Source organism: Somniosus microcephalus, chromosome 23 (assembly GCF_052327205.1).
Source record: "Somniosus microcephalus isolate GS21.2 chromosome 23, FLI_Smic_1.0, whole genome shotgun sequence".
Taxonomy (NCBI): domain Eukaryota; kingdom Metazoa; phylum Chordata; class Chondrichthyes; order Squaliformes; family Somniosidae; genus Somniosus; species Somniosus microcephalus.
This window is the reverse complement of record NC_141009.1, coordinates 67,851,648-67,875,054: the sequence shown is the minus strand read 5'-3', so window position 1 is coordinate 67,875,054 and position 23,407 is coordinate 67,851,648. Positions and strand designations below refer to the sequence as shown.

General features: G+C 53.8%; 1 protein-coding gene across 1 annotated transcript in view; it reads left to right on the top strand.

Annotated features, from left to right (window-relative positions):
* The window catches only part of LOC147101936 (exonuclease mut-7 homolog), a 360,516-nt gene that overhangs the window by 313,933 nt on the left and 23,176 nt on the right, over positions 1-23,407 (top strand). The window contains exons 10-14 of the mRNA XM_085965159.1: positions 2,879-2,917; positions 3,509-3,675; positions 18,201-18,351; positions 20,200-20,413; positions 21,151-21,260. Of these exons, the coding sequence (XP_085821285.1) occupies positions 2,879-2,917; positions 3,509-3,675; positions 18,201-18,351; positions 20,200-20,413; positions 21,151-21,260 (681 nt within the window). The remainder of the gene's footprint in view (positions 1-2,878; positions 2,918-3,508; positions 3,676-18,200; positions 18,352-20,199; positions 20,414-21,150; positions 21,261-23,407) is intronic.

Sequence of the window (23,407 nt, the reverse complement as noted above, 5' to 3'; positions counted from 1 at the left end):
GCGCTTTTCCTTCTTCCCCGCCGAGTTAAGATGGCGCCTCCCGCGCTTTGCTGCCGCTGCTGCCAATGCTGTTGCTGACGATTATATTTATTTTACTATCCTGTAATGGCGACGCCCTATGGTCTTCGCGCCTCCCCGATCGCTGCTGCCAACGCCGCTCTCCGTGGTATTTTTATTTTTCTATCGCGCTTCAATATTTGCTCCGTTAATTGAAGAACCGTTCCCGTCGTGGAGCGGACCCTCTGGGACGCTTCCCTCCCTCTTCTTAGGTCCGAACGCTGCCCGGCTTCGAAGCACCGGCCGCGCCCTGTGTGCTCCACCCTCTCTCTCTTTGCTTCCCGACTCGCTGCCCGGCCCCGTTGCAGAGCCACCCGATCGAGCTCTAGCCCACCGCAGCCCAGGAAGGATCAGTGCACTACCTGCCACCAGCCCGATTAGCTGGGAAACCACAGACTGGAGAACCAAGCCTGGCTCTCGACAGTCTCTCCTGCACTTTTCAATTCGATGATTTGGAGGGCGGTTGCCCACGGTCGACGCCCGTTTCTCAAGTTTCTTTGGATTATTATTTTTTTTTCTTCTGGCTTCGACCTTCAATAACGTCGTCTGAGGTGCTGCCGAGTTGCAGGTAAGTTCGTTTCTTACTCGTCGCCAGTATTATGTCCGTGTATAATTGAGACACGGACAGCAGGAGTTGATTATAACAAGCCTTTACTGAATGGAGACAACCTGGAAACTGAAACTACAGAAGCCTGCTAGGGCATTTTATACAGGGGTGGTCACTGCCGGTACTGCAGTCTGAGACCAGTTATTCCCTTAAAGGTACATACACAACACTCGGAACCGTTGGACAAGAGCAAGGGCTGAGGCTCCTCCACCACTACAGCAGCACGGTGGCATAGTGGTTAGCACTGTTGCCTCACAGCGCCAGGGACCCAGGTTCGAATCCGGCCTCGGGTGACTGTCTGTGGAGTTTGCACATTCTCCCCGTGTTTGCGTGGGTTTCCTCCAGGTGCTCCGGTTTCCTCCCACAGTCCAAAGATGTGCGGGTTAGGTTGATTGGCTATGATAAATTGACCCTTAGTGTTAGGGGGATTAAATACGTGGGGTTACGGGGATAGGGTGGGATGTGTGTTGGTGTAGGGGTTACGGGGATCGGGTGGGATATGTGTCGGTGCAGGCTCGATGGGCCGAAATGGCCTCTATCTGCATTTTGGGGTTTCTGTGATTCTGTGATACCTCCTGGGTCCCCATACCTGCCTCGCTTGTAGTCACACCCACCTGTCCCTGACCACGGACCAAATTTAAATGAATTAATCTAAGGAGTGTGACTGCCTCCTGGAACACAGCGTCCAGGTAACTCTCCCCCTCCCTGATGTGTCGCAGTGTTTGAAGCTCGGACTCCAGCTCATCAACACGGAGCCGAAGTTCCTCGTGCCACCAGCACTTACTGCAAATGTGGTCACCTTGGACCTCAATGGTGCCCACCAGCTCCCACATGTTGCAGCAGTAACACATCGCCTGCCCTGCCATCTCTAATGTATTTAATCAATTAAGTGTTTAAGTGTTGAATGTTTAGTTTTTAATCCCAGCTCTTAATTTAAAACAGTGCCCAAGAAAAGAGAGAAATACTGACCAACCAATCACTTCCCTGCTTTCCTGTGATGTCACTCCTTGTTTCTGTTGTCAGGTCCGCTGCCTCTGCTCTCGGGCCTTCCTCTGCCGCGCTGTTTATTAGCTCCGCCTCCGCTCTCGCTCCGGTCCGCTGCCTCTGCCTTTTCCCTGTGATTTCACCTTTTATTTTTCTCCGAATGCGGTTGGGGAGTTTGCAAATTTTTAACCCCTGCTCTCCTGGAGGCTGACAAAGATAGAAAAAGAATAAAGGAGCACCTCCCTCCCCTCCTCACCTCCCTCCCCTCCTCACCGAACTCCCCCCCCCCCCCCTCACCGAACTCCCCCCCCCTCACCGAACTCTCCCCCCCTCACCGAACTCCCCCCCTCACCGAACTCCCCCCCCTCACCGAACTCCCCCCCCCCACCGACCTTCCCCCCCCCTCACCGAACTCCCCCCCTCACCGAACTCCCCCCCCCCCCCTCACCGAACTCCCTCCCCCCCTCACCGAACTCCCCCCCCCCCCCCCCCCCCCTCACCGAACTCCCCCTCCTCACCTCCCTCCCCTCCTCACCGAACTCTCCAGCACAGAGCTTGCTTTGCCCTGCCCAAGCCTGGAAGAAACTAAACTTAAAAACAGTAAATTTAAGTTAAATGCTAATTGCAATCACACAAGACTAGATTTTATTTAAAAAAAGATTAACCTTTAAGATTCACTCCCTTACTCACCAAACTCGCATTTTTACACTCTGCTCCAAGCTGCACTGCGTGACAAACTGTACTCTAGCCTTAATTATTTATACTACTGAGACACACCGGGTGATCCCTTTACTCACCAGGCGATCCCTTTACACGCCGGGCGATCCCTTTACGCGCCGGGCGAACCCTTTACGCGCCGGGCGATCCCTTTCCGCACCGGCGATCCCTTTCCGCACCGGCGATCCCTTTCCGCACCGGCGATCCCTTTCCGCACCGGGCGAACCCTTTCCGCACCGGGCGATCCCTTTCCGCACCGGCGATCCCTTTCCGCACCGGGCGATCCCTTTCCGCACCGGGCGATCCCTTTCCGCACCGGCGATCCCTTTCCGCACCGGGCGAACCCTTTCCGCACCGGCGATCCCTTTACACACCATTGGGGAGTCTTGTATTGGAACCTATTCACTGACTATAGCGACAATTGTTTGGTGCCAAGATTGGTGTGGGTGAGGGGAGGTGCAGAGTGGAGGGAGGCAGTGAGTCTTTCTAACACCATGTTCTTCCTCCTCACAGAAGAGTATGAATGAAGAGAACTGGTCGGAACACATTGAGGTTAGTCTTCCTGTCTTCAGTGAGCTCACGCTTTCCAATCAGGTCAATATTTTGGCAGCGTTCATCCATCACAGTATTGATGTAGGATATGATGGTGTGTGTTTTATTGAACCGGTATATGATGACGTGTGTTTTATTGAACCGGTATATGATGGAGTGTGTTTTATTGATCCAGGATATGATGGACTGTGTTTTATTGATACAGTATGGTGCGGGGTGCTCTGCTGCGGCGGGGTGCAGGGCGCTCTGCTGGGGCGGGAGGCGGGGCGCTCTGCTGGGGCTGAGTGCGGGGCGCTCTGCTGGGGCGGGAGGCGGGGCGCTCTGCTGGGGCTGAGTGCGGGGCGCTCTGCTGGGGCGGGAGGCGGGGCGCTCTGCTGGGACGGGAGGCGGGGCGCTCTGCTGGGGCGGGAGGCGGGGCGCTCTGCTGGGACGGGAGGCGGGGCGCTCTGCTGGGACGGGAGGCGGGGCGCTCTGCTGGGACGGGAGGCGGGGCGCTCTGCTGGGGCTCTGTCAACCCGCTCTGATCGTCACCTTGTTCCAGCTCCGTCCCCCCGCTCTCGGCGCCACCTTGTGTAAATGTTTGTCTTTCAGGCTGTGGTTGGAGAGAACCCCTGGCTGCATGTGCAGTTTATGAGCTTGCTGGCGAGACACACAGATATGGACACAGTCGCTCGCTGGGCCCTGAGGCTCAGTGTGCCCCAAGAGAAATTATCATACCAGGTTGCCGAACGACTCAAGCAGCTGGAGAAAATGAAAGTGTAAGCCTCAGCACCATCGATAATTATTTAGATTCTATGTATACTTGCATCGGGTGTACACTTCCTGTTTGTCACGTTTACTTCTTGTGTCACAATTTTGTCACATCAAGTGACAGCTAGCAATGTCCCCCCCCCCCCCCCCCGGCTCTGGGTCCACCCCTCCCCCCGCCTCTGGGCCCCCCTCCCCCGCCTCTCTGCTATGGGTCCCCCTCCCCCGCCTCTCTGCTCTGGGTCCCCCTCCCCCGCGCCTCTGCTCTGGGTCCCCCTCCCCCGCCTCTCTGCTCTGGGTCCCCCTCCCCCGCCTCTCTGCTCTGGGTCCCCCTCCCCCGCGCCTCTGCTCTGGGTCCCCCTCCCCCGCCTCTCTGCTCTGGGTCCCCCTCCCCCGCCTCTCTGCTCTGGGTCCCCCTCCCCCGCCTCTCTGCTCTGGGTCCCCCTCCCCCGCCTCTCTGCTCTGGGTCCCCCTCCCCCGCCTCTCTGCTCTGGGTCCCCCCCCCCCCCCGCTCTCTGCTCTGGGTCCCCCTCCCCCGCTCTCTGCTCTGGGTCCCCCTCCCCCGCTCTCTGCTCTGGGTCCCCCTCCCCCGCCTCTCTGCTCTGGGTCCCCCTCCCCCGCCTCTCTGCTCTGGGTCCCCCTCCCCCGCTCTCTGCTCTGGGTCCCCCTCCCCCGCTCTGTGCTCTGGGTCCCCCTCCCCCGCTCTCTGCTCTGGGTCCCCCTCCCCCGCTCTCTGCTCTGGGTCCCCCTCCCCCGCTCTCTGCTCTGGGTCCCCCCCCCCCCCCGCTCTCTGCTCTGGGTCCCCCTCCCCCGCTCTCTGCTCTGGGTCCCCCTCCCCCGCTCTCTGCTCTGGGTCCCCCTCCCCCGCTCTCTGCTCTGGGTCCCCCTCCCCCGCTCTCTGCTCTGGGTCCCCCTCCCCCGCTCTCTGCTCTGGGTCCCCCTCCCCCCGCTCTCTGCTCTGGGTCCCCCTCCCCCCGCTCTCTGCTCTGGGTCCCCCTCCCCCCGCTCTCTGCTCTGGGTCCCCCTCCCCCGCTCTCTGCTCTGGGTCCCCCTCCCCCCGCTCTCTGCTCTGGGTCCCCCTCCCCCGCTCTCTGCTCTGGGTCCCCCTCCCCCGCCTCTCTGCTCTGGGTCCCCCTCCCCCCGCTCTCTGCTCTGGGTCCCCCTCCCCCGCTTTCTGCTCTGGGTCCCCCTCCCCCGCTCTCTGCTCTGGGTCCCCCTCCCCCGCTCTCTGCTCTGGGTCCCCCTCCCCCGCTCTCTGCTCTGGGTCCCCCTCCCCCGCTCTCTGCTCTGGGTCCCCCTCCCCCGCCTCTCTGCTCTGGGTCCCCCTCCCCCCGCTCTCTGCTCTGGGTCCCCCTCCCCCGCTCTCTGCTCTGGGTCCCCCTCCCCCGCTCTCTGCTCTGGGTCCCCCTCCCCCGCTCTCTGCTCTGGGTCCCCCTCCCCCGCTCTCTGCTCTGGGTCCCCCTCCCCCGCTCTCTGCTCTGGGTCCCCCTCCCCCGCTCTCTGCTCTGGGTCCCCCTCCCCCGCTCTCTGCTCTGGGTCCCCCTCCCCCGCTCTCTGCTCTGGGTCCCCCTCCCCCGCTCTCTGCTCTGGGTCCCTCTCCCCCGCCTCTCTGCTCTGGGTCCCCCTCCCCCGCTCTCTGCTCTGGGTCCCCCTCCCCCCGCTCTCTGCTCTGGGTCCCCCTCCCCCCGCTCTCTGCTCTGGGTCCCCCTCCCCCGCTCTCTGCTCTGGGTCCCCCTCCCCCCGCTCTCTGCTCTGGGTCCCCCTCCCCCCGCTCTCTGCTCTGGGTCCCCCTCCCCCCGCTCTCTGCTCTGGGTCCCCCTCCCCCGCTCTCTGCTCTGGGTCCCCCTCCCCCCGCTCTCTGCTCTGGGTCCCCCTCCCCCGCTCTCTGCTCTGGGTCCCCCTCCCCCGCCTCTCTGCTCTGGGTCCCCCTCCCCCCGCTCTCTGCTCTGGGTCCCCCTCCCCCGCTTTCTGCTCTGGGTCCCCCTCCCCCGCTCTCTGCTCTGGGTCCCCCTCCCCCGCTCTCTGCTCTGGGTCCCCCTCCCCCGCTCTCTGCTCTGGGTCCCCCTCCCCCGCTCTCTGCTCTGGGTCCCCCTCCCCCGCCTCTCTGCTCTGGGTCCCCCTCCCCCCGCTCTCTGCTCTGGGTCCCCCTCCCCCGCTCTCTGCTCTGGGTCCCCCTCCCCCGCTCTCTGCTCTGGGTCCCCCTCCCCCGCTCTCTGCTCTGGGTCCCCCTCCCCCGCTCTCTGCTCTGGGTCCCCCTCCCCCGCTCTCTGCTCTGGGTCCCCCTCCCCCGCTCTCTGCTCTGGGTCCCCCTCCCCCGCTCTCTGCTCTGGGTCCCTCTCCCCCGCCTCTCTGCTCTGGGTCCCCCTCCCCCGCTCTCTGCTCTGGGTCCCCCTCCCCCGCTCTCTGCTCTGGGTCCCCCTCCCCCGCTCTCTGCTCTGGGTCCCCCTCCCCCGCTCTCTGCTCTGGGTCCCTCTCCCCCGCCTCTCTGCTCTGGGTCCCCCTCCCCCGCTCTCTGCTCTGGGTCCCCCTCCCCCGCTCTCTGCTCTGGGTCCCCCTCCCCCCGCTCTCTGCTCTGGGTCCCCCTCCCCCGCTCTCTGCTCTGGGTCCCCCTCCCCCCGCTCTCTGCTCTGGGTCCCCCTCCCCCCGCTCTCTGCTCTGGGTCCCCCTCCCCCGCTCTCTGCTCTGGGTCCCCCTCCCCCGCTCTCTGCTCTGGGTCCCCCTCCCCCCGCTCTCTGCTCTGGGTCCCTCTCCTTACTCGCCCTCCTTCCTAAACCCACCAGTGACCCGTTCCTACTCACTCCCACAGTGCCTCGTGCCTCAGCCTCACTCCCGCTACCAATTGTTGTCGGATCAGATCAGAGACTGTCAGCATTTCACAAAGACATCAGGCATGAGCGGGAGGGGCAGAGGGGGTAAGGAGACTGAGAGGGGAATACATGGTACTGGGTGGTGGGGGGAGGTGGTGATGAACTTCAGGCACTACAACTTTTTTACTGATTATCAAAATCCACGACGCGGCCTTGGACAACGTGGACCACTTTCCATACCTCGGGAGCCTACTGTCAACAAGGGCAGACATCGATGATGAAGTCCAACACCGCCTTCAGTGTGCCAGTGCAGCCTTCGGTCACCTGAGGAAGAGAGTGTTTGAAGACCAGGACCTCAAACCCGGCACTAAGCTCATGGTCTACAGAGCAGCAGTGATACCTGCCCTGCTGTATGCCTCAGAGACATGGACCACGTACAGCAGGCACCTCAAAGCACTGGAGAGGTACCACCAACGCTGCCTCCGCAAGATCCTGCAAATCCATTGGCAGGATAGGCGCACCAACGTCAGTGTTCTTGCTCAGGCCAACATCCCCAGCATCGAAGCTTTGACCACGCTCGATCAGCTCCGATGGACGGGTCACATTGTCCGCATGCCCGATACGAGACTCCCAAAACAAGCGCTCTACTTGGAGCTCCGGCACGGCAAGAGAACCCCAGGTGGGCAGAGGAAACGCTTCAAGGACATCCTCAAAGCCTCCTTGAAAAAGTGCAACATCCCCACCGACACCTGGGAATCCCTGGCCCAAGGCTGCTCAAAGTGGAGGAGAAGAATCCGGGAAGACACCGAACATCAAGCAGAAGCCAAGCGCAAACAGCGGAAGGAGCACACGTCAACCCAAGCACCCCACCCGCCCCCTTCAACCACCGTCTGCCCCGCCTGTGACAGAGACACTGGGTCCCGCATTGGACTCATCAGTCACTTGAGAACTCATTTTTAGTGTGGAAGCAAGTCATCCTCAGCTCCGAGGGACTGCCTGAGAAGAAGAAGACTACAACTTACAGGGATTTTAATAAATGCATTTGCTGTTTGTAAGGGCCCTGACAAATACTGACCTTCAGATGTGTGAACATGTTTACCTGCTGAGGCCTATTTTTCACATCGGAAAGCCAATATTTGCATATTTAGTTTTCATTTCCAAAATAGGAATATAAATATTGCAACCCTTGAGACACGCACGCATAAAGTGTGGGAGAATGCGTTTCAGCCCCTTTCCCATCGCTTGCTGGGTAAGGGTATCTGGTACATGGAGCAAAGGCAGGTAAATGGAGTTGATGTACAGGTCAGCCATGATCGAATAGAAAGGTGGAACAGGCTCGAAGGGCTGAATGGCCTCCTCCTGTTCCTATGTTCCACATAGATAGAGTTTCCGTTTGCCCAATGAGGACAGCACACCCCACTTACTGAAAGCTTAAGGACCCACAGGTTAAGGACCTTTCAAGTATTAGAAGGGGCACTGCTGGAGTTTGATCAGCTAGCACTGCCCAACTTACCAGCACATTACTTGTCCAGCTGGAACCATCCTGCCCATCGGGTATTAGCTGGCAGGGCCTCCAGACCTGGTTAGGAGGGAATCCCACCACCATAGACAGGCCCAACCATCCCAGTCCCATCAATGAATCAGACTGGCTAGTCACTCACCAATGGTGCGCAGGCATACTGCAGAATTGACAGCAGATTCCAAGGTCCCAGTGCCGCCATCTATCTCCAAGGACCATGGTCACGTTGGCCATTGACTAGGGAGGGTTTGAGTGCTTACCAGGCACGAGGCTCTCCTTCCGAGTGACATGGTGAGTAGCACTGTGCAACGTGAGACACCCTGATCACATCATGGGCATCAGGAGAGCTGTTTGCCATTCCGAGTCTTCCTCGCCAGTATAGAATGGGCACCTGCTTTCAGCCTGCTGGAAGGACCTATACGGGGCAGCTTGTGGTGTTCCACGTGTCCAAATCCAATGTCATTTGCTCCGATGACTTGATCGAAAAGGCATCATCTAACTCCTTGTGTGAGGAACTTCGACAAAGAAGCATACTGGCTGTTTCTCCACAGTCCCCGCTGGTGTAGGCCGGGGTCCCCTATCCTAGAACCACCTCAAATACAACAACAACTTGCATCTAGGCGCTTCACAGGAGTATTATCAAACAAACTTTAACACCGAGCCACATCGAGATATTAGGGCAGGTGATGTCAAAGAGGTGGGTTTTAACTGGCGTCTTAAAGGAGGAATGAGAGGCGGAGAGGTTTGGGATGGGAATTCCAGAGCTTAAGGCCTCAGCGTTTGAAGGCACGGCCGTCAGTGGAGTGATTCAAATCGGGGATCATCAAGAGGCCAAAATTGGAAGAGCGCAGATATCTTGAGGGGTGGGGGGGTTGTGGGGCTGAAGGAGGTTACAGAGATAGGGAGGGGCGAGGCCATGGAGGGATTGGAAAACAAGGATGGGACTTTTAAAATGGAGGCAACAGAAAATGCTGGAAATACTCAGCAGGTCAGGCAGCATCCGTGGAGAGAGAAACAGAGTTAACGTTTCAGGTCTGGGACCCTTCATCAGAACTGGAAAAAGCTGGAGATGTAACAGATATTAAGCAGGTGCAGAGACGGGGGGGGGGTGTGAGTGGGGGGTGAGGAATTGAAAGAACATCCTGTGAAAATGTTGCAAATGGGAATGGCAAAAATCATACTGCATGGAAAATGGGGGCAGGGATTATTATCTGAAATTGTTGAACTCAATGTTGAGTCCGGAAGGCTGTAAAGTGCCCAATCGAAAGATGAGGTGCTGTTCCTCGAGCTTACGCTGAGCTTCATTGGAACAGAGAGATCAGAGTGGGAGTGAAGCGGTGAATTAAAGTGACAGGCGACCGGAAGCTCAGGGTCCCCCTTACGGACTGAACGGAGGTGTTCCGCAAAGCGGTCACCCAATCTGCGTTTGGTCTCCTCAATGTAGAGGAGACCGCATCGTGAGCAGCGAATACAGTACATTAAATTGCAAGAAGTACAAGTAAATCGCTGTTTCACCTGGAAGGGGTGTTTGGGGCCCTGGACAGTGGGAAGGGGGGAGGTAAAAGGGCATGTGTTGCATCTCCTGCGCTTGCACGGGAAGGTGCCAGGTGAAGGAGAAGGGCTGTTGGGGGTGATTGAGGAGTGGACCAGGGTGTCTCGGAGGGAGCGGTCCCTTCGGAATGCTGAAAGGGGAGGTGAGGGGAAGATGTGTTTGGTGGTGGGATCACGTTGGAGGTGGCGGAAATGGCGGAGGATGATCCGTTGAATGTGGAGGCTGGTGGGGTGAAAGGTGAGGTCAAGGGGAACCCTATCGTGGTTCAGGGAGGGAGGGGAAGGGGTGAGAGCAGAAGTGCGGGAAATAGAACGGACACGGTCAAGGGCCGTGTCAACCACAGTAGAGGGGAATCCTCGGTTGAGGAAAAAGGAAGACATGTCGGAAGCACTGTTATGGAAGGTGGCATCGTCGGAGCAGACGCGGCGGAGACTGAGAAACTGGGAGAATGGAATAGAGTCCTTACAGGAAGCGGGGTGGGAGGAAGTGTAGTCCAGGTAGCTGTGGGAGTCGGTGGGCTTGTAGTGGATGTTTGTCGAAAGCTGATCGCCAGAAATGGAGACGGAGAAGTCAAGGAAGGGAAGGGAAGAGTCGGAGATGGACCATGTGAAGGTGAGGGAAGGGTGGAAATTGGAAGTAAAGTGAATGAACTTATCTAGTTCAGGGCGAGAGCAGGAAACGGCACCGATACAGTCATCGATGTACCGGGAAAAGAGCTGGGGGAGGGGTTGCTTAACTGGGAGCCAATGTAGGTCAGCGAGCACAGGGGTGATGGGTGAATGAGACTTGGTCCGAGTTAGGACACGGGCAGCCGAGCTTTGGATGGCCTCAAGTTTACGTAGGGTAGAACATGGGAGGCCAGCCAGGAGTGCTTTGGAATAGTCAATTCTAGTGATAAAGGCATGGATGAGGGTTTCAGCAGTGGATGAGATGAGGCAGGGACGGAGTCGGGCGATGTTATGGAGGTGGAAATAGTCGGACTTAGTGATGGCGTGGTTACGTGGCCGGAAGCTCACATGAAATATGACACCAAGGTTGCAAATAGTCTGGTTCAGCTTCAGACCGTTGCCAGGGAGAGGGATGGAGTCGGAGGCTAGGGAACGAAGACAATGGCTTTATCTTCCCAATATTTAGTTGGAGGAAATTTCTGCTCATCCAGTACTGGATGTCACACAAGCAGCGCGATCAATCAGAGACCGTGGAGGGGTTGAGAGAGATGGTGGTGAGGTAGAGCTGGGTGTCAACAGCGTACATGTGGAAACTGACGCTGTGTTTTCGGATGATGTCACCGAGGGACAACATGTAGATGAGAAATAGGAGGGGGCCAAGGATAGATCTTTGGAGGAACTCACATCTTGGATTTAATTTGGGGGCCAGAGGAAGTCTAACCATGACATACCCCAGAGATCTGAGCCCCGAAGGAGAACTGTTTGGAGATGCATCTTGCACACGAGCATCTTACGCACAGCGAGCATCTTACACACGAGCATCTTATGCACAGCGAGCATCTTACGCACGAGCATCTTACACACAGCGAGCATCTTACACATGACCATCTTACGCACAGCGACCATCTTACGCACAGCGAGCATCTTACACACGAGCATCGTACACACAGCGACCATCTTACACATGAGCATCTTACACACAACGAGCATCTTAGATACAAATGAACCTGCACTGGGACATGGCTGCCACTGAGCAAAGATCAGAGTGCCTGAAGCCTGAGGTTGGCCTCATTAACACCCAAGGGGTCAACAGTCGGTACAGATCTTCCAATCCACACCCCTGAGATCACTCTTGGACCTTGCGGAGTTTGAGGGTACACAGCCCTTGACCCCATTATTCAAGATGGCAAAAGGTGCACTGGACCCTGGGGCAAGTTCATGACCAACACATCATCTGCCAAAAGAAGCAGTACTGCTCGATCCACTGCTCTAGTGATGTGAAGGGGAGTACTCTGGGCATTGAATGGTGGTGTGGGGGAGCAGCTCTCTCTATCGTGGGCCAGGTCCTCACTCCAGGCCAACTGGATGGGATGACTGGCTGCTGTGTTAATTGGGTCAGGCAATCGTAACCCAGATCCCCTGGTCTCGGAGCCACACCATGGAATTCCCCAAAATTACCATTACTGTCACTAAACTGAGAATTGGAGAGAGGGCAAAGGGACGGCTACTGAACATAGAATCATGGAAAGTTACAGCGCGGAAGGAGGCCATTTCGGCCCATTGTGTCCGCGCTGGCCAACAAGGAGCTATCCAGCCTAACCCCACTTCCCAGCTCTTGGTCCGTAGCCCTGCAGGTTAGAGCATCCCAAGTGCACATCCAAGTACTTTTTAAATGTGGTTAGGGTTCCTGCCTCTACCTCCCTTTCAGGCAGTGAGTTCCAGACCCCCACAACCCTCTGGTGAAGACATTTTCCCTCAAATCCCTACTAAACCTTCCACCAATTACTTTAAATCTGTGCCCCCTGGTTTTTGACCCCTCTGCTAAGGGAAATAGGTCGTAGCGAAAGGGTTTGAGTACAGGAACAAGGATGTCTTGCTGCAGTTGTACAGGGCCTTGGTGTTGAGTATTGTGTGCAGTTTTGGTCGCCTTATCTGAGGAAGGATGTTCTTGCCATGGAAGGAGTGCAGCGAAGATTCACCAGGCTGATACCTGGGATGGCAGGAATGACGTATGAGGAGAGATTGGGTCGATTGGGCTTGTACTCGCTGGAGTTTAGAAGAATGAGAGGGGATCTCATTGAAACTTATAAAATTCTGACAGGACTGGACAGACTAGATGCAGGAAGGATGTTCCCGCTGGCCGGGGAGTCCAGAACCAGGGGTCACAGTCTAAGGATAAGGGGTAGGCCATTTAGGACTGAGATGAGGAGGAATTTCTTCACCCAGAGAGTGGTGCACCTGTGGAATTCTCTACCACAGAAGGCAGTAGAGGCCAATACATTAAATATATTCAAGAAGGAGTTGGATATATTTCTTTAGGCTAAAGGGATCAAGGGGTATGGGGAGAAAGCAGGGACTGGGTACTGAATTTGGATGATCAGCCATGATCGCATTGAATGGCAGAGCGGGGCCGAATGGCCTACTCCTGCTCCTATCTTCTATGTTTCTATCCACTTTATCTAGGCCCCTCATAATTTTATACACCTCACTAAGGTCTCCCCTCAGCCTCCTCTGTTCCAAGGAAAACAGACCCAGTCTATCCAGTCTTTCCTCATAGCTAAGATTCTCTATTCCCGGCAACATCCTTGTAAATCTCCTCTGTACCCTCTCAAGTGCAATCACATCTTTCCTGTAATGTGGTGACCAGAACTGCACGCAGTACTCTAGCTGAGGCCTAACTAAATAAAGGCAAATAGTATGTTGGCCTTCATATCAAGGGGGTTCGAGTATAGGAATAGGGATACCTTACTACAGCTGTACAAGGTGCTGGTGAGACCGCATCTGGAGTATTGTGTACAGTTTTGGTCGCCCCATCTGCGGAAGGATGTTCTTGCCATGGAAAGAGTGCAGCGGCGATTCACCAGGCTGATACCTGGAATGGCGGGAATGACCTACGAGGAGAGATTGAATAGTTTGGGCTTGTACTCACTGGAGTTTAGAAGATTGAGAGGGGATCTCATCGAAACATATAAAATTATGGCAGGCCTGGACAGGCTGAATTCAGAGAGAATGTTTCCAATGGCCGGGGAGCACAGAACCAGGGGCCACAGTCTAAAAATAGCGGGCAAATCATTTAAAACAGAGATGAGGTAGAATTTCTTCACTCAAAGAGTGGTGAGCCTGTGGAATTCCCTGCCACAGAGGGCTGTGAAGGCTAATTCAATAAATATTTTCAAGAGAGAATTGGATATATTTCTGAAGGCTAAGGGGATTAAGGGTTACGGAGAAAAGGCGGGGACGGGGTACTGAACTGGTAAGATCAGCTATGATCTCAGACGAAGATCAGCCATGATCTCATTGAATGGCGGAGCAGGCTCGAAGGGCCGAATGGCCTACTCCTGTTCCTATCTCTATGTTTCTATGTTTATACAGTTGAAGCATAACCCCCCTGCTCTTGTATAAGCATTCCGTATGCCTTCTTAACCACCTTATCTACCTGGTCTGCTACCTTCAGGGATCTGTGGACATGCACTCCAAGGTCCCTCTGATCCTCTACACTATTCAGTGTCCTACCATTTAATGTGTATTCCCTTTCCTTGTTAGCCCTCCCCAAATGCATTACCTCACACTTCTCTGGATTGAATTCCATTTGCCACTGTTCTGCCCACCTGACCAATTTATTGATATCTTCCTGCAGTCTACAGCTTCCTTCTTCAGTATCAACCACACAGCCGATTTTAGTATCATCTGCAAACTTCTTAATCATACCCCCAATATTCAAGTCTAGATCATTGATATATACCACAAAAAGCAAGGGACCTAGTACTGAGCCCTGCAGAACCCCACTGGAAACAGCCTTCCAGTCACAAAAACACCCATCAACCATTACCCTCTGCTTCCTGTCTCCGAGCCAGTTTTGAATCCAACTTGACACTTTGCCCTGGATCCCATGGGCTTTTAACTTTGTGACCAGTCTGCCATGTGGAACCTTATCAAAAGCCTTGCTAAAGTCCATATACACTACATCAAATGCACTACCTTCATCTACCCTCCTTGTTACCTCCTCAAAAAATTCAATCAAATTTGTCAGACACGACCTTCTCTTACCAAATCCATGCTGACTATCCTTGATTAATCCGTGTCTTTCTAAATGAAGATTTATCCTGTCCTTCAGAATTCTTTCCAATAATTTTCCCACCACCGAGGTTAGGCTGACTGGCCTGTAATTACTCAGTCTATCCTTTTCTCCCTTTTTAAACAAGGGTACCACATTAGCAGTCCTCCAGTCCTCCGGCACCACACCTGAAGCCAGAGAGGATTGAAAAATGATGGTCAGGGCCTCTGCTATTTCCTCTTTTGCTTCGCTTAACAGCCTGGGATACATTTCATCCGGGCCTGGGGATTTATCCACTTTTAAAGCTGCTAAACCCCTTAATACTTCCTCTCTCACTATGTTTATTTCATCTAATATTTCACACTCCTCCCCCCCCCGATAGCAATGTCTGCTTCGCCCCTCTCCTTTGTGAAAACAGACGCAAAGTATTCATTAAGAACCCTACCGACGTCTCCCGCCTCCACACACAGATTACCCTCATGATCTCTAATAGGCCCTACCCTTTCTTTAGTTATCCTCTTACTCTTAATATATTTATAAAACATCTTTGGGTTTTCCTTGATTTTACTTGCCAAGAATTTTTCATGCTCTCTCTTTGCTTTCCGAATATCTTTTTTAATTGCACCCCTGCACTTTCTGCACTCCTCTGAAGATTCTGCAGTATTTAGCCCTCGGTATCTGCCCTAGGCCTCCCTTTGTTCTTTATCCTACCCTGTATGTCCCTAGATATCCAGGGGCTCTAGATTTGTTAGTTCCACCTTTTTTCTTTAAGGGCACATATTTGGTCTGAACCCTCCAGATCTCCTCCTTGAATGCTTCCCACTGCTCTGACACTGATTTACCTTCAAGTAGCTGTTTCCAGTCCACTATGGCTAAATCCCCTCTGAGCTTAGCAAAATTTGCTTTTCCCCAATTTAGAATTTTTATTCCTGGTCTATCCTTGTCCTTTTCCACAACTACCTTAAATCTAACAGAATTATGGTCACTAGCACCAAAATGCTCCCCCACTGATATGCCTTCTACCTGCCCAGCTTCATTCCCTAAAACTAAGTCCAGAACCGCCCCCTCCCTTGTTGGGCTTGCTACATACTGGCTAAAAAAGTTCTCCTGGATGCATTTTAGGAATTCTGCACCTTCTATACCCTTCACACTAATTTTATCCCAATTAATATTGGGGTAGTTGAAATCCTGTAATATTACTGCCCTATAGATTTTTCACTTCTCAGAAATTTGTCTGCATATTTGTTCTTCTATCTCCCTGATGGGCCTTGAATAACCACAAAACTAGAAGTTATAGACTTAAACAAGTTGGCTTTTAATCACTAAGATCAGAGCTAACATCTCAACACGCCGACTGGTTCACAGGAATGAGTCATACAGATCCTGGGATCTTTATGTAAGAGAAGTCAGGGGCGGAGCCAAGAGCCAAGACCTGGAACCTCCCAGGTTAGTCGGGAAAGAGGAAGTGAAACTATACACAGTGGGGGAGGGTAATATACATGAGTGCAAAACGAATACAGGATCAAGACAAACAGATTTCATTACACTCCCTCTCACTGTTTGGGGGTCTGTAGTACACTCCCAGCATTGTGATCGCCCCTTTTTTATTTTTCAATTCGACCCATATGGCCTCGTTTGATGATCTCTCCAACATATCACCCCTCCTCACAGCTGTAATAGTTTCTTTACATAGAAACATAGATGATAGGAGCAGGAGTAGGCCATTTGGCCCCGCGAGCCTGTTCCACCATTTAATGAGATCATGGCTGATCATCCAAATTCAGTACCCTGTCCCTGCTTTCTCCCCATATCCCTTGATCCCTTTAGCCTTAAGAAATATATCCAACTCCTTCTTGAATATATTTAATGAATTGGCCTCCACTGCCTTCTGTCGTAGAGAATTCCACAGGTTCACCACTCTCTGGGTGAAGAAATTCCTCCTCATCTCAGTCCTAAATGGCTTACCCCTTATCCTTAGACTGTGACCCCTGGTTCTGGACTCCCCCGCCATCGGGAACATCCTTCCTGCATCTAGTCTGTCTAGTCCTGTTAGAATTTTATAAGTTTCAATGAGATCCCCTCTCATTCTTCTAAACTCTAGCGAATATAAGCCTAATCGACCCAATCTTTCCTCATTTGTCATTCCTGCCATCCCAGGTATCAGTCTGGTGAATCTTTGCTGCACTCCCTCCATGGCAAGAACATCCTTCCTCAGATAAGGCGACCAAAACTGCACACAATACTCAAGGTGTGGTCTCACCAAGGCCCTGTACAACTGCAGCAAGACATCCTTGTTCCTGTACTCGAATCCTCTCGCTACGAAGGCCAACATACCATTTGCCTTCTTAACTGCCTGCTGCACCTGCATGCTTACCTTCAGCGACTGGTGCACAAGGACACCCAGGTCTCGTTCCACTTCCCCTTTTCCCAATCTATTGCCGTTCAGATAATAATCTGTCTTCCTGTTTTTGCCACCGAAGTGGATAACCTCGCATTTATCCACATTATACTGCATCTGCCATGCATCTGCCCAATCACCCAACCTGTCCAAATCATACTGGAGTTTCTCGGCATCCTCCTCACAGCACACACGCCCACCCAGCTTTGTGTCATCTGCAAACTTGGAGATATTACAGCTAGTTCCCTCGTATAGATCATTAATATATATTGTGAATAGCTGGGGCCCTAGGACCGATCCATGCAGTTCCCCACTAGTCACTGCCTGTCACTCGGAAAAAGACCCGTTTATTCCAACTCTTTGCTTCCTGTCTGCCAACCAGTCCTCTATCCAAGACAGCACCTTACCCCCAATCCCGTGTGCTTTAACTTTGCACGCTAATCTCTTATGCGGGACCTTATCGAAAGCCTTCTTTAATGAATACCATGACCCCCCCCTCCCTTTATACCTCCCTCTCTATCCTGTCTGAAAACCCTGTAACCAGGAATGTTGAGCTGCCATACCTGCCCTGTCTCTGTAATAGCTATAATATCATAGTCCCAAGTATCTATCTATCTGTGTCCTCAGCTCATCTCCCTTGTTCGCTATACTCCTTGCATTGAAGTAAATACCATTTAGTACAGGCAAACCTCCTTGTTGACTACTATCTAGCCCTTGATTCCTCTGTCCTTCCAATTTACTTTCTATGTTTTTGTTTTCCAATTCCAGTTTTTCCTCCCTCCCTATTGACTCTATACTTAGGTTCCCAACCCCCTGCCAAGCTAGTTTAAACCCTCCCCAACAGCACTAGCAAACCCTCCCGCGAGGATATTGGTCCCGTTCCCATTGAGGTGCAACCCGTCCGGCTTGTAGAGGTCCCACCTCCCCCAGAAACGGTTCCAGTTCCTCAGGAATCTAAAGCCCTCCCTCCTACACCATCTCTCCAGCCATGCATTCATCTGCTCTATCTTCCTATTTCTGTACAGGGAGAATCTCACCCCAGTGGTCTTCTAGGGATTCGCCTGAGGCACAGCAGGCAGCTTAACTCCGTATTTAACCCGTGCTCTAGCTGCCCTGGGAGTGTTTGATGGGACACAGGGAGCCCAATACAAAAAGTGGTCTGTTCTCGAGAATTAGCATTCCTCAAAAATCCCCCAAATCTCCTGTATTGCAGTTGATGGACATTTCAAAACTGTTTAAAACTGTTGAATATCTCTCGATAGCTTTGCATCATTGCATATCAGTGAGGAACACGTGACTTCACACTGGGTAAATGATAACCTTCGCTGCTTTATTGCTGCTTCACTGGGTGCATGCACCACCTCTCAAGATTTTGATGCTTTCACACCAGGAAGGCCCCAGCGTCTAGCTCTGGTGTGTGCTGTTGCGATGTCATTTTCCTCTGTGTACATGGCATGGCGCGAGCCAGTCGTGGCGGTGTTACTGTCGGCACTTGTCTGAGTGTAGGAGTTTTTAAAAGAAGCTGTTGACTGTTACAGGATGGGTGTAGAGGACAGTCCTGCGGAGGAGAGTTTGGAAGAGAGAGAGAGCAAGAGGAAGTTCTACTACCAGCTGCCGATCCCGAGAGAGAGTATTCACTTCCTGGAGCACCTGGATCAGTTGAAGAGCTGTGCACCTCGTGTGCTACAGGTCAGTGGCACACAGTGTTTGGACAATCTCTGCCGACAGTCAGCGGCTCATTGTAGCAGGGAGCATGGCACAGAGGAGTGCTTCCAGATATCTGTTAGAGTATCAGTGTCTGCCGATCTCTCTCCTCTCCTCCCCTTTCTCACTCCCTCCCTCCCCCTCTCTTTTTCTCTCTCCTGTGTGCTCCCCTCCCCTCCCTCCCCTCCCCTCCCCTCCCTCCCCTCGCCCCCTTCCTTCCCATGCCCCCCTCCCCACGCCCCCTCCCCACGCCCACGCCCCCTCCCCTCGCCCCCTCCCCTCGCCCCCTCCCCTCGCCCCCTCCCCTTGCTCCCCTCCTCCATGCTTCTGCTCTCCCCTCCTCTCCCCTCCCCCCCTTCCCCCCCTCCCCTTCGCCCCCATCCCCTCCCCTCGCTCCCCTCCCCCCCCCCCCCCCATGCTTCTGCTCTTCCCTCTCCTCCCATTCCTCACTGTGTTTAAATCAGCATTCTTCCACCTCCTCTTAAACTCAGTCATTCCCAAATCTCCAGACTGCAGCTCCTCCCCTCCCTCGGACCTTTCCAGTCTCAGACTTTTAAAACCCATGCTTGCTGTCACTCACTCGTTACTTTCTGACTTAGCGCCTTCAGCTTTTTAAAACAACTTTTCTCTTTGAACTGGCCTGTCAGCAGTCTCTCGCCGTGTGGAATCGGGCTTTCACCTTCTGCTGTGTGACTTGAGGAATGAACCCTGGAGGATTCACTAAACCTGTGGCAGAAATTAATTGCCGAGTACCCCTGAATGTGACTTTAGAAGAACCAGTTGCTTTCTCAGCTAATTCTGACAGTCTCTTCGAATGAAAGGTTTCTAGTCTCGGGCAGTTTCACTTGACCTCCATCAGATTGCTCCTCGAGGAGGCAGTTTTCATGTGTGATCCCAGACAGGGAGAGTCGGGGTTATTGAATCCCGGTGATCCCAGACAGGGAGAGTCGGGGTTATTGAATCCCGGTGATCCCAGACGGGAGAGTCGGGGTTATTGAATCCCGGTGATCCCAGACAGGGAGAGTCGGGGTTATTGAATCCCGGTGATCCCAGACGGGAGAGTCGGGGTTATTGAATCCCGGTGATCCCAGACAGGGAGAGTCGGGGTTATTGAATCCCGGTGATCCCAGACAGGGAGAGTCGGGGCTATTGAATCCCGGTGATCCCAGACGGGAGAGTCGGGGTTATTGAATCCCGGTGATCCCAGACAGGGAGAGTCGGGGCTATTGAATCCCGGTGATCCCAGACAGGGAGAGTCGGGGTTGTTGAATCCCGGTGATCCCAGACAGGGAGAGTCGGGGCTATTGAATCCCGGTGATCCCAGACAGGGAGAGTCGGGGTGGCTCCAGACCGCTCCCGGCTCGTTCGCTCCAGACCGCTCCCGGCTCGTTCGCTCCAGACCGCTCCCGGCTCGTTCGCTCCAGACCGCTCCCGGCTCGTTCGCTCCAGACCGCTCCCGGCTCGTTCGCTCCAGACCGCTCCCGGCTCGGTCGCTCCAGACCGCTCCCGGCTCGTTCGCTCCAGACCGCTCCCGGCTCGTTCGCTCCAGACCGCTCCCGGCTCGTTCGCTCCAGACCGCTCCCGGCTCGTTCGCTCCAGACCGCTCCCGGCTCGTTCGCTCCAGACCGCTCCCGGCTCGGTCGCTCCAGACCGCTCCCGGCTCGGTCGCTCCAGACCGCTCCCATTCCGCTACTGAGGCAGTGAACGTACTGGTTCTTATTAAACTCATTGCTGGATTGACTTGGCTAAGGTGCAGTCGGAATGTGTGGGAACCTGTACCCAATGAGTAAATGATGCTGTGTCACTATAGTGAATTATGTGTGTCTGCTGCAGGCTGGTGGCGTTGTGGGGATCGACATGGAATGGAGGCCCACGTTCGGAGTGCTGACCAAGTCCCGGGTGTCTGTCATACAGATTGCGATGAAAGACTGTGTGTATCTGCTGGACCTGCCTCAGCTTGTGAAACAGTCAGAGTCTGAGGGCCGGGAAGCTGAGCTTACCCGCTTCATACAGACTTTATTCTCTGACCAAACCATAACTAAACTAGGTAAATATCAACCGATTATCCTGTCTGAGAATGTGTGCCGTGTTTTCATTCTCTGAGGCTCCCGCTATGCTCCCAGTTCCCGTTACACTCCCAGCTGGAGTCCCAGTTCCCATTACACTCCCAGCTGGAGTCCCAGTTCCCATTACACTCCCTGCTGGAGTCCCAGTTCCCATTACACTCCCTGCTGGAGTCCCAGTTCCCATTACACTCCCTGCTGGAGTCCCAGTTCCCATTACACTCCCTGCTGGAGTCCCAGTTCCCATTACACTGCCTGCGGGAGTAATGACGCTGCCTATATCCGTGAGTGTTCCACCCGATCCCTGATGGTATTAAAATGAATTAATTCCCATCGAGCGGGGCTCGCTCGGGCACTGTGCTGGGCCCGATTATCGGCCCCATCCGACAGGCGCAGACCCCGGACGGGGAGCTGAACTCAAGATCCAGAGTGGCTCCAGAAGAGAGACTTTACACAACAGGCCTCGGTCCAAAGCCCAATCCCGATTTACTCCAGAACCAGCTGCACTCTGACAGCTCAGCGAGGCCTCGGTCCAAAGCCCAATCCCGATTCACTCCAGAACCAGCTGCACTCTGACAGCTCAGCGAGGCCTCGGTCCAAAGCCCAATCCCGATTCACTCCAGAACCAGCTGCACTCTGACAGCTCAGCGAGGCCTCGGTCCCAGTCACGTGGTTTGAGATGGCTGGTGGCCTTGTTTTGACCCCCTGTTTGTTTTTGCAGGTTATGCTACAGCGGGGGATCTGCGGACTCTGTCTACAGCCTACCCCATGTTAAAGGATGTTGTGCAGCTCACAGCTGGAGTATTGGACCTTCTAAATGTGCATAAAGAGGTTTGTTGGCGGTCTGCAGATCAGATCTCTTGTTTAGATTGGAGTTTGGTCTTGGTCATTTTCAGCCTCAGCGGCTCACACGGTCCCTGACCGAGAGGCAGTCTGGCTGCTCTTGACTACGGCCTTGCTGCCCTATACCTGGGTGCTGGGGAGTGGCCTGCCCAGCATTCTCACCCTCCCTTGGGCCTGACACCACGTTATCGGTACTTCAGGCCACACTGGGCTCCTCAGCTTCTTCAGTAAGTGCAGGGTGTGTGGGGGACTGAGGCGTGTACAGCAGGCTGCTGCCTCTGTCGATGGCTGGTCTCAGCCCAGGTCTGGCGTTTGACCTCAGCGCCCCAAGGGGAACAGATAGGGTAGATAGAGAGAAACAATTTCCGCTGGTTGGGGATTCTAGGACTGGGGACACAGTCTAAAAATGAGAGCCAGACCTTTCAGGAGTGAGATTAGGAAACACTTCTACACAAAGGGTGGTAGAAGTTTGGAACTCTCTTCCGCAAACGGCGATTGATGCTGGGTCAATTGTTAATTTGAAATCGAACATTGATAGCTTTTTTTTAACCAAAGGTATTAAGGGATATGGGCCAAAGACGGGTATATGGAGTTAGATCGCAGGTCAGCCGTGATCTCAGTGAATGGCGGAGCAGGCTTGAGGGGCTGAATGGAATCCTCCTGTGCTATGTTCCAGGGCCAGGGCTCCTAATTCTTGCTGGAAAGTGTGTATGTGGGGACATTGGCGGGGGGGGGGTGGGTACAGGATTGGGCTTGGGTGATGCCCCCCATGACCAATGGCCTGTCAACACATTGCTCTAGCTCACATGTGAAGAATGGGCACTAGGGTTCAAGCCCCACTCCAGAGACTTGAGATCATAATCCGGGCTGACACTCCAGTGCAGTGCTGAGGGAGTGCTGCACTGTCGGAGGTGCCGTCTTTTGGATAAGACGTTAAACCGAAGCCCGTCTGCCCCCTCGCGTAGACATAAAAGATCCCATGGCACTATTTCGAGAAGATCAGGGGAGTTGTGCCTGGTGTCCTGGCCAATATTGATCCCTCGACCAATATCACTAGAACAGATGATCTGGTCATTCTCACAGTGCTGTTTGTAGGAGCTTGCTACGTTACAACAGTGACTACATGTCAAAAGGACTTCATTGGCTGCAAAGTGCTTTGAGAAGTCCTGAGGTCATGAAAGGCGCTATAGAAATGCAAGTCTTTCATTTCATAGAATCATGGAATGATACAACACAGAAGGAGGCCATTTGGCCCATCGTGCCTGTGCCTGTTTTCAGTAGAGCAATCCACTTGGTCCCACTCCCCCTGCTCTTCCCCCATAGCCATGTCAATTTTTCCCCTTCCCTTCAAGTATTTACCCAATTCTCCTTTGAATGTTTCTATTGAATCTGCTTCCACCGCCCTTTCAGGCAGAGCATTCCAGATCACAACAACACGCTGGGTAAACAAACTGTCCTCATGTCACCTCTGGTTCTTTTGCCAATCACCTTCACTGTGTCCTCTGGTTACCGACCCTCCTGCCACTGGAAACAGTTTCTCCTTATTTACTCCATCAAAACCATTCATGATTTTGAACACCTCTATTAAATCTTCTCTTAACCTTCTCTGCTCTGAGGAGAACAACCCCAGCTTCGCCAGTCTCTCCACATAACTGACGTCCCTCAGCCCTGGTACCATTCTAGTAAATCTCCTCTGCACCCTCTCCAAGGCCTTGACATCCTTCCGAAAGTGCGGTGCCCAGAATTGAACACAGTACTCCAGCTGAGGTCTAACCAGTGATTTGTAAAGGTTTACCATAACCTCCTCGCTATTGTACTCTCTTCCACTATTAATAAAGCCATGGATCCTGTTTGCTTTTTTAACAGCCTTCTCAACTTGTCCTGTCACCGTCAATGACTTGTGTACAGACACCCCGTTCTCTCTGTTCCTGCACCCCCTTTAAAATGGCACCATTCAGTTTATATTCCCTCTCCTCATTCTTCCTACCAAAATGAATCACTTCACACTTCTCTGCGTTAAATCTAATCTGCCACGTGTCGGCCCATTTCCCCAGTCTGTCTATGTCCTCCTGAAGTCTCTTACTATCCACCTCACTGTTTACTACATTTCCGGGTTTCGTATCATCTGCAAACGT